At 45.1% G+C, this 10,444-nt stretch overlaps 1 protein-coding gene across 1 annotated transcript; it reads left to right on the top strand.

Annotated features, from left to right (window-relative positions):
* Positions 1-1,723: 1,723 nt before the first annotated feature.
* On the top strand, positions 1,724-3,230 carry gcgb (glucagon b; the record flags this gene model as incomplete). Its single annotated transcript, XM_084309787.1, has 3 exons — positions 1,724-1,818; positions 2,509-2,661; positions 3,110-3,230. 3 exons carry the CDS (start codon positions 1,724-1,726, stop codon positions 3,228-3,230), a joined length of 369 nt encoding a protein of 122 aa, XP_084165913.1.
* Positions 3,231-10,444: the final 7,214 nt, after the last annotated feature.

Below are 10,444 nucleotides of genomic sequence, written 5' to 3'. Positions count from 1 at the left end.
CTGATTTAGGTATATATAATTCATTTATGTTTCTTTTCTCACACACACAAAGTGCCCAATACTCATGGGTTTATACCAAAAACAACCAAAAAGTACACAAAAAATACGGTTGCAGTGTTCCGTTATTATATTACACACTACCTTTCATTACCTAAATATGGATTACAGCTCGGTCTTAAAGAAATTATTCTGTCTTCTCTCCGAAGCTTGGCAAATAAAATCTTCCTGAAGCACTGAACTCAAATTGTTCATATTCTCAAGAAAATCAACATAAATGGACATTTGACTAAAAAGTACTTCCCTTACGTCCTCGTAAACAGGACAGTAAAACACAAAGTGAACCTCATTCTCTATTTCACCTCTAACTCACACACCAAACAAAGTCTGTCCTCCTCTGGGGCGGCATTAAACCTGCCCGTCTCCAGGGCGCGTGGTGTCCCTGACCGTATCTGTGCACGTATAGGGATCTTTGTCTATAAACATTTATTTATATAAATTGGTGATTTTTTATAGTTTTAGCCCTTCACATTTCATGTTCTTTTTACTCTTTTACTAGTTTTATCCCTACTTATTTTATGTTCTTTTTACTCTCTTACTAGTTTTTATGTTCTTCTACACTGTAGTGCCTTGAGATTTGTTCCACAAACATAAAGCGCCCCTCATTATTATTATTATTATTATTATTATTATTATTATTATTATTATTATTATTATTATTATTATTATTATTATTATTATTATTATTATTATTATTATTATTATTATTACATATAACTTCACACTCATATTTAAATAAAATAGAAGCGTCAGGTGCAAGACGCTGAATATCATCCCATAATGAAATATGCATGTTATTCTTTTCACAGTTGCTTTGAAACAATTAGTTGCACTGGTTAGTCTAAAAAGACAATAATGAATTCATAAACACTCTCCACAACCACTGGTTTGGTTTCTTGCCACCGGCTGGAGACCAGGATGATGTGAACACAGATGGCGCATGTAGAGTTGAATAATTTGAATGTGTTTGTCAGGATGGAGATCGTGTTTGATCTTGACACCTGAGGTAACAGCAGCTCTTACCTCTCGCATGATGTTTTCCACATTTTTTCGAAGTCAAACACGTCTAGCGGACTGAGCCCGGAAGCTGACTAATAGCTCGAGAGTAACAGAGGATATGCTGAGCTTTTCTGTGACGGGGGAGGGGGAAGGGTAGGGGAGGGGGAAGGGGAGGGGAGGGGAGGGAGGGAGGGGGGGCACCTGGGACCAGTGCCACTGAGCTCAACTATAAAAGAACTCACCGGTCCAAGAAGGCACCATGAGACTGCTCTAAGAGTGATACCAGCCAGAGAGAGAACAGCCAGAGAGAGAGGTGAATCGAGCGCAGCGAGAAACCGACGCACCTTATAAACTATCTCCTCTTCCTCCTAGACGTCTGTTGGACAAGGAGCAGGTGAGCATCTTCAGAAACCTTCTTCCTCTTAATCCTCCTCACTGAGACCTTTTCAGGTGTATCATCTCAGTATATTTGAGAACATTATACATCACTGAACAGCTGATGAGTTTGAGAATTCAAAGATGTAATTCTGGTAAAACAAAAAAAACACCTGAAAGATTTCATGGACCTCGGAATTATAATAATTTAAAAAAATAAATGGATATCTTCAGAATGTCTTACGTTCGACCTCTCGTTCTGTTTGTTCGCTCTCCTCTGGAAGGTCAAACGATGAAAAGCGCCCACTCTCTAGCTGGACTCCTGCTCCTGATCCTCGTGCAGGGCAGCTGGCAGGTCTCTGACCACGAAACGGAGGAGAACTCCAGGTAAGATCTCTCGCACGCTGCTCCCAACACGCCTCCCCCTCTGGAGCCTCGTCCGGCCGTCATTCATCACTGAAACCTCTCACGGTATCTCTGTTTAGATCCTGTGTATGCTTAAACTGCTGCGCTTCCATTGTGTTTCTGCACCTCTGAGCTCTCGTTCACAGCCTTGTCCTCAGGGACGTATTGGAGGGTAATAGCGGTTACCATTATACGCTGATGATATACTAATCATGAATGGTTGAAACTCCTAGTCTAGAATAGATTATAGTCTATATTGTCATTGTTTACCCATCTTTTATATTTCTCTACATCACTGCTTGTCCTTTATATTATCCTATATACTAACATACACTTAGTATACAGTATACATACACTTTGATGAACATTGTTACTCAGCTGATAGAGTTGTACCCTTGTAAGTCGCTTTGGATAAAAGCGTCAGCTAAATGACCAAATGTAAATGTATATTGCACCTTCGTGTCTCTCCTTGGAACAGAACCTTTTGTTCATAAAAAATCCTGTATTTTCATAAAATTTGGAAGGGGAAAAAAACTGCTTCTGATTCTTGATAGAATTCTCTGTGTGTGTGTGTGTGTGTGTGTGTGTGTGTGTGTGTCTCTGTCTGTCTGTCTGTCTGTCTGTCTGTCTGTCTGTCTGTCTGTCTGTCTGTCTGTCTGTCTCTGTTGGCAGCTTACTGACAGACAACTCTATGTTCAGCGATCCCAGAGGATCAAGCATGAAGAGACACTCAGAGGGGACGTTCTCCAACGACTACAGTAAATACCTGGAGACCAGGAGAGCGCAGGACTTCGTCCAGTGGCTGAAGAACACGAAAAGAAACGGGTGAGCGACGGGTCATTCTTGCGTTTTGGAGCTCGTTCACTCGTTGGCGATCAATTATCAGATCGCCTCTAATGTGACACTTCAAACTCTGTGATGTCACAGGAGGGATGACGCTCGTAATACCTTGAAACAAGAAGGCAAAGGATTTCTATTGGCTGCTGTAGTACAGTACATCCTATGTCTGAGATAATCAGAGCCATTGTTCCCACTACTGTATTTCAGATGTACTTTTATTAATGATTCAATCATGATTATTGCATGACATTTAAATAAACAGAATCAATCAATCAACCAATCAATCAACTAATCAATCAATCAATCAATCAATCAATCAATCAATCAATCAATCAACCAATCAACCAATGAACTAAAACAAGTGTATTGTTGGGTACAGTACACAAGGGGTACGTCTCTAAACGTTGTTTTCTCCTCGCCCGCGGTCTCACAGCGGTCCCACCAGGCGCCACGCGGACGGCACCTACACCAGCGACGTGAGCTCCTACCTGCAGGACCAGGCGGCCAAGGAGTTTGTGTCCTGGCTGAAGACGGGTCGAGGCCGACGAGAGTGAACCCCCCCCCCGAGACGGAACGACCCGAAACAACACCAGCTCCTTCCCCTGTTGTTGACAGCCTGTACTGCCCTTCTTCTTCATCCACGGTCATTAAATTCCCCTCATGAGAAGCTCTTTGTCGGTCCTCATTGGTCAAAAGAAGTATTTTTTTCATTAATAAGGCGGGGGGGGAAAGCTATATTTGAAATGTGTATCACATATCAATGGAGTGTGGGTTCTGATAGTCAAGCGTTCAGGAAGACGTAATCATAGTTCACCCCCCCCCCCCCCCCCCCTGTTGCAGCTTTGTGTTCCTGCTCACATCAATGTGTAACTGTCATTGTGTTCTGATCTGCATTGCAACTGGGATTATTGCCTTCTGTAGATCCTCTGTCTCGATCACTTTCTTATTATTCATATAAAGTCGTCTTTAGTTTTCAATAAAGAAAATGTGCTCAATCTGTGAGATCCTTCTTTTAAACGGAACCAGTTTTAAATGGAACCATTTCTTTTTTTAATGGAACCAGTAATAAATGGAACCAGTTTTAAATAAGGGTTTCTAGGCAGGTGAACAGGAAAACAGACATCATCAACATCAGTAGATGAATACATTTCATTTTGATCATGTCAATAATTGTAATAGGATGCACAAGCTATTCATCAGGAACAGGTTTATTTCTACGTTACACGGTACAAGGAATTCATCTTTGTGCTTTGTTCACACAAAACAACACGTCTACAATAATATAAAAATAAATATAGAAATACAAATCAAGTCAAAAGTGACCAGAGAGAATGATTTTGTTTGATATTAGATTAGATTTAAAATTAAATGTATTTTCATTATACAGCTGTGGAGGAATTTAACCGGATCAAAGATGTACTCAGTCAAATATAGACTTAACACAGGTTTATTTAGCTTACAACACAGGCGATTTGGCTTGAGAGACCTGGCGGAAGCCCTGGCCGGGGGGGGGGGGGGTCTCATAACGGGCTCCCTGAGACAAGGGAAATGCAGATCTTTATAGTCAGAGAATATGGGTTGTGCCCAGGTGAGATAGGAAAGATTGGATTGGAAGAGTCAAGGAGGGGGGGAGTTAGGAGGAGGAGGAGGGTTTAGACAGCTAGTTGGAAATGGGGAGGGCTGGAGAGGGTTGAAAGGGGGGGGGGGTGAGAGACAAAAGGTGGATAAATGGGGGAGGGTAGACAGATTGGAGAGGTGTGGGGGGAATACAATCAGTTTTACTGAATTAGACTAGGTTTCTTATTTTTGGATTTGTTTGCTACTGAATCAATTCACTGTTTTTATTGACCGTTTTTATTGAATGATTAGTTTCTACTGGATTGTTATTGAATCAGTTTGTATGTCTGTCATGAGGATCAGTATTTTATTTAGTATATATCTAGCATCAAATGGCTGTAACTGAGACCCGAGTACTGTATCTCGTGCTTCCATGTCAATGGAAAAATGACAAACTTAACTTTGATAATAAGAATGGTGTGAAGGGGGCGGCTAGGTGGTGTAGTGGGCAAGGCGCTCGCCACCAATGCAGGAGACGCTGGGCTCGAGCCCAGCTCTCCGCATTGCTATCAGCTTGGCTGGTCGTTCATACTAACACAATTGGCACTGTTAGGGGTGGGAAAGCTGATGGGTGGGGATCGGACGTTGTGGACAGCGACTCCTACAGGTCGGTTGGTGCGCCTGCGCAGCAGAATCAGGAAGCGACAGGGGCGGCGTGTCCCTCCCACGCAGACCTCCGCCGCTGAGAGATTGCGCTGTGCAGGTGAAAAGATGCGACGGCTGCTTCCTCGAGTACCGGAGGGGACACGTGATGTAAGGCTTCGTCCACATTGCAGCCGGCTTGTGGGAGGCATGGCCTAACAGCATTCGAGACAGGGGAGGGTAGAATTGGACGATACGAAATTGGGATGGGAGAAAAATAGAAAATGGGAGAAAAAAGGGGATCCAAAAAAAAAGAATGGTGTAAAGGATTAGTGTTGGTGAAGGACCCAAACGCAGAACAGGACGCGTCTATGCCAAATACAACGCAGTTCGGTTTCCGGGTTCCTCTGATTGGCCACTAAGCCCACGTGACCGCGCGCTAGCACGCCCCCCTTATCGCCTGCTGCCGCGCTGTGAGGCGGAAGAGCCAGCGAGGCGACGCGAGGAGGTGGTTTCAGCAGCAGCGGCCGTCTTCTTCCGAAGCAGCTCGTTCTTATTAATCCCTAATGTCATGTATGTTGTGTATGTCATAAATGTCGATATGAATTGAAAATGGGGGACCCTGATGTAAACAAGACGAAAGTCTTTCTCTGGTCTGCATCCCCTTAACAATTGTGTGTATTGCACCGTACTGTATTGTACCCATTCTGCAATCTGTTAAATAAAGTTTTCATTCATTCATTCATTTCTCCCCCACTACTCCCAAAAGTAACACTAAATAGATAAAGTACAACAACGCCAGACTCAAGAAACTGTGTTCCCTTTGGATGTGTTCTCATAAACAATGTTTGTTTACACTGCACACGACACTCGAGGCTGCATGGGTGTAATCTCTCCTCTATCAAAGAGGTTGCGTTCAGGAATCGACGTTGTGGCGTCTGTGGTGATATTTGACATTGAATTTCATAACTAATATGTGTGAATAATTAGAGAATCCATAATGTAAAAGCAGGGCTTAGCCAAAAGTGATTATTGGTGTTAGATAGGACATTCCAAACAAACCCCCGCTCAGGGTAAGACTGGATTAGAGAACAACAGTTGCAGGTCATAAAAGGCCGCAGGGGAAGTCACACCCCACAGGAAACGGTGGCTCACTCTAACTAGCAGAGGGACAGCCGGTCTAGCAGATAACTAGCAGACACATCCAAGGAACTATTAAGTCAGTATACTTTATATAGGAAATCTGGTATTACTTATTACATTAACCATATCAATGTAGAAGGTAACTTACAAAGAAGAATACCATTTAGAATGTCACCCGAGTATGAAAGTAATAGTGTTATTTCACTCTTGTTATAAAATCCTGGTATATTTATCACAGTTATATTATCTGGTAAATAAAGGTTGGTGTGGTCTCCTATATGATGTCTGGTATCAGCCTAGAAGAAATGACTGTACTGGGATGATATGAGAGGTCTGTAGGTCATTACACAAACCATATAGATTGGAAAATCAATAATGGTACACGAAGGAATGTTGAAGTGTTTGATGCATTCAGAGGAGACACAGCCCTCTGTCCAAACATGAGAAGCCACAGCCCAAAGGAGGGGGCCATCGACACCAACCCCCACACGACAAGGACATGTTGGGGCAGATCAGCCCCAACAAGAAGACCGATACTTGTGATTGGTTGAACCAGTTTAAAAATAAGTGAGGTCATTCAAACCTATAAGTAGTAGAGCAGTACCGTTAGTTGGGAGGCCAGCCCACCTACCCGTCCCCAGGGGGGGTCCGGCTGAGCCTCCAACCACACCACCAGAGAAATGTGCTGTTATACATGTGAGTAGAATCATGGACTCATTATTGTTGGCTAGAGGAACATGTAATTCCTACCTTAGACCAGGTTGTGCCCATGTGTATGGCTTAGTACATGCTCGTTTCATGCATAAACATGACTGATATTTATGTGCAACAATGTCTTGATGTAAGGAAGCCACTGTGAATGGGCTATTTTGATTAACCTCATCAAACCTTCTGTACAATCATGTATTATGCTGAATTAATTCCTGTGTGCAACTGATGCCTTATCCACCCTTGGCCCTTTGGCAAATAAATCAGTTGAGTTGAACTATGGTTCCTTTTGTCTGGACTGCACGTTTATTTCTCATCTGACTAAGTCAACTGAGAAGACCATGTTTCCATCGCTCTCCTTTTCCTCCTTCCAGTTAGCGCCCTCCTTGTGCTGCAAATAGCCTTAGATATTGTATAGATTATACGACAGAAATGGTGCCTATCTGACCCGCTCTGTTGTGCCCCCCCCTGAAGATGTGCGGTGAGGTTTGTGTGGCTGGCTGCTCGGAGCCACGGCCCTGCCTGCACGTTGGGGACATCCAGAAAAAAAGCCGGAGGTTGATGCGTTCATTACGAGGGGTTTTGCAGTGCAGGGTTTGCTGTCTGAATAGAAGAACAGGGGAAGGATGGGAGGCTGGTTGTGTAGCCACTAGTTGGGGCCCGGGGTGAATATAGCCTTTGCGTACAGGAATGGTGGAGTGGTGATTAGGTTAGACTGTCCAAAGGTAAAGGGAATGCGCTTGTTGTTCAGTAAATATACAATCATGGGCTTTTGATGTTTGTATGGTTATTCAGAAACAGGAGGCCGTTTCCGGCCTGCTCGCTTGGGGTTTATGGCAATAAGTATGGGCAGCGTATTTTGTGCCAGGCCTTTGCGAGCAGGGGGATAGTACTTTTTTATTTTGTTGTTGTTGTTTAAAAAGCGGCGGCCCGACGATTGGTTAGAGGATGATTGGGGTAGCAGGAATGCGTGACGATTCACAGGTCATATTGGCATGGTTCAATTTAAAAGCGGGGACGTCTAGGATGCCACTCGAAAATTTATGGAACGGGCTGCGTTTGACGAATGGCTCTTGATCGTGGCCAAATTCGTCTTGCGTTCGGGAAGCTCGGTAGAATACACCCTGGTTTACAGATGGACCCATGTCTTTTCAGGAGGTGTATGGTATGTTGAGTAATTTTTTTCGAGTACTGTACAGTGAGTGAATTATGAGAGTGTGCGATTGCTGGGTAAACGCCAGGCCTCGGCTTACTGACGTATCTCAAGCGACAGGGAGCGGCGGTGTAGAACGTCGGCAAACAACGCAAATGGAATTTTCAGGCTCTGGTCCACAACTGTACGGGTCACGGAATCAGATGGATGTGTAATGAAGGCGCCGATATGAAGGGCGGCTAGGTGGTGTAGTGGGCAAGGCACTCGCCACCAATGTGGAGACGCTGGGTTCGCGTGTTCGAATCCAGCTCTCCACATTGTTTTCAGTTTAGCTGGTCGTCCGCAGTAATACACATTGGCCGTATTACGGGGAGGGAAACTGAAGGGTGGGGATCGAGCGTTGTGAACAAGCGACTCCTACAAGTCGGTTGGTGCGCCTGCGCAGTAGAATCAGGTAGTGTCGGGGGCAGCGTGAGCCTCCCACGCGTTACTCCTCGACACTGAGAGATCGAGCTGCGCAGGTGAAAAGATGCGACTGCTGTTACCTCAAGTACCGGAGGGGACTTGTGCTATGTATGACTTAGTCCACATTGCAGCCGGCTTGTGGGAGGCAAGAAACAGCGTTCGTGACAGGGGAGGGTTGAATTGGATGATACGAAATTGGGATGGGAGAAAAATATAGAAAATGGGAGAAAAAGTGGATAAAAAAAAATGAAGGCGCCGATATGGTGGTGTTCGTCACGGGTCGCAGGATATTAACGTAGTAGTGGTGAAATGAGCGTACGAGAGGGGTCTTCCGAAGCTGAACACGTAAAGCTTTTGAAAATATCACCCAGTTTAGCCGGATATTAGGGGATTTTCTCTGGGGTATCAGCTGGTCTAGCCGAAATCGATCCGTTGTTGAGGGTTGATTAGGGGGATGCGGGATTTGCCTGTTAACCACGAGAAGGTTCATTTCAGAAGGCAAGGACCGGCGGAGGTCCCGATAGAACGTGTTTAGCTTGGGCGTCTTATTTCAATACGTTACGCCGCGACGATCGGGTACAAAAAGCTCTTAGCAACTAATTGTTTATTAAGTCATGTTTAGGGACAGCTGGGGGTATTATGTATATGTGTAAATGTATGATCATAGCAAGCTTGGCCGGGTTGTTATGTTGTTAAACGTGGATCGGAACGATACGAGTCTGTGAATCATATTGGAAGTTGGGGCTAACTAGCTTAGCTCTGTGGAAGAGCCGCAGTAATCTATGGACGTTAAGGCGGCGATGTGAGAGATTTGACGAAAGACTGTGGGAGCAATTGTTGTCAAGAAGCGAGTCGAGTGGTACGTTGATGTGATTGTGGCCGTATTAATGGTTATATTTAATGCGGTAATAATTGTGTACGACGATGTTGTTATGGAGAAGCAGTCGCAGGTTGATGACGTCATAATGTGGAGAGGAGTTTTTGGACATCCTGGTTATTGAGCCGGGCGGAGAAAGGGTAGGAGAATTGGTTTAAGATTCGTGTTGAACTGTGTAACGGCGTTGGTATATTAGAATGTTTTAAATTCTTTTACGATAGTTTGTTCTTTTAAAATAGTTTGTTGTTTAAACACGTGTAGGTTGTTTGGAGATATTATTGGTACTGGGCGGATTGAATGAAATGTGCGGATCCCGGCCGCGGGTGGATCATCACATGACGCGCGGATCTTGGAGTGTGGAATATCACATTAGGCTGGCTAGGCTGTTAGCTTGCATGCGGCTGTTTTGTGAGTTTGCGGGCGACATGTTACAGAGCATGAGGTGAGGCGGACCTTTAAAAAAGTGAATATCAGGAAGGCAGCAGGTCCGGACGGCATCCCCGGCCGCGTCCTAAAAGTCTGTGCCGACCAACTGGCCCCAGTATTCACTGACATATTTAACCTGTCCTTAGAACAGGCTGTCATCCCCACCTGCCTGAAGAAGTCCACTATTATCCCTGTACCCAAAAAATCCAAGCCTGCTTGCCTCAACGACTACCGCCCTGTAGCTCTCACCTCCATAGCCATGAAGTGCTTTGAGAAGCTAGTAAAGGGCTACATCTGCTCCTCCCTCCCCATCAACATGGACCCCCTGCAATTTGCATACCGCCCCAACAGGTCCACGGAGGACGCCATAGCCCATGTGCTGCACACAGCAGCATCACACCTGGACAAGAGGCAGGGGAACTATGTGAGAATGCTATTCATCGACTACAGCTCGGCATTCAATACCATAGTCCCCTCCATACTCATAGCCAAGCTCAGGGACCTGGGCTTGGGCTATGACCTCTGCCAGTGGGTCTTGGACTTCCTGACTGGCAGACCCCAGGTGGTGAGAGCAGGCAACTGCACCTCCTCATCCATCACCCTCAACATAGGGGCCCCCCAGGGCTGTGTTCTGAGTCCCCTCCTCTACTCCCTGTACACACACGACTGTGTGGCTCAGCGGAGTAGCAATACAATCATCAAATTTGCTGACGACACAGTGGTGGTGGGCCTGATCTCTGCCAACGACGAGAGGGCCTACCTGGAAGAGGTCAAGGTCCTGGCGGGATGGTGCCAGG

This window comes from Notolepis coatsorum (genome assembly GCF_963971535.1).
Source record: "Notolepis coatsorum genome assembly, chromosome: 3".
Taxonomy (NCBI): Eukaryota; Metazoa; Chordata; class Actinopteri; order Aulopiformes; family Paralepididae; genus Notolepis; species Notolepis coatsorum.
The sequence above is the reverse complement of the archived record's forward strand: the minus strand, read 5'-3'. Positions and strand labels throughout refer to the sequence as shown.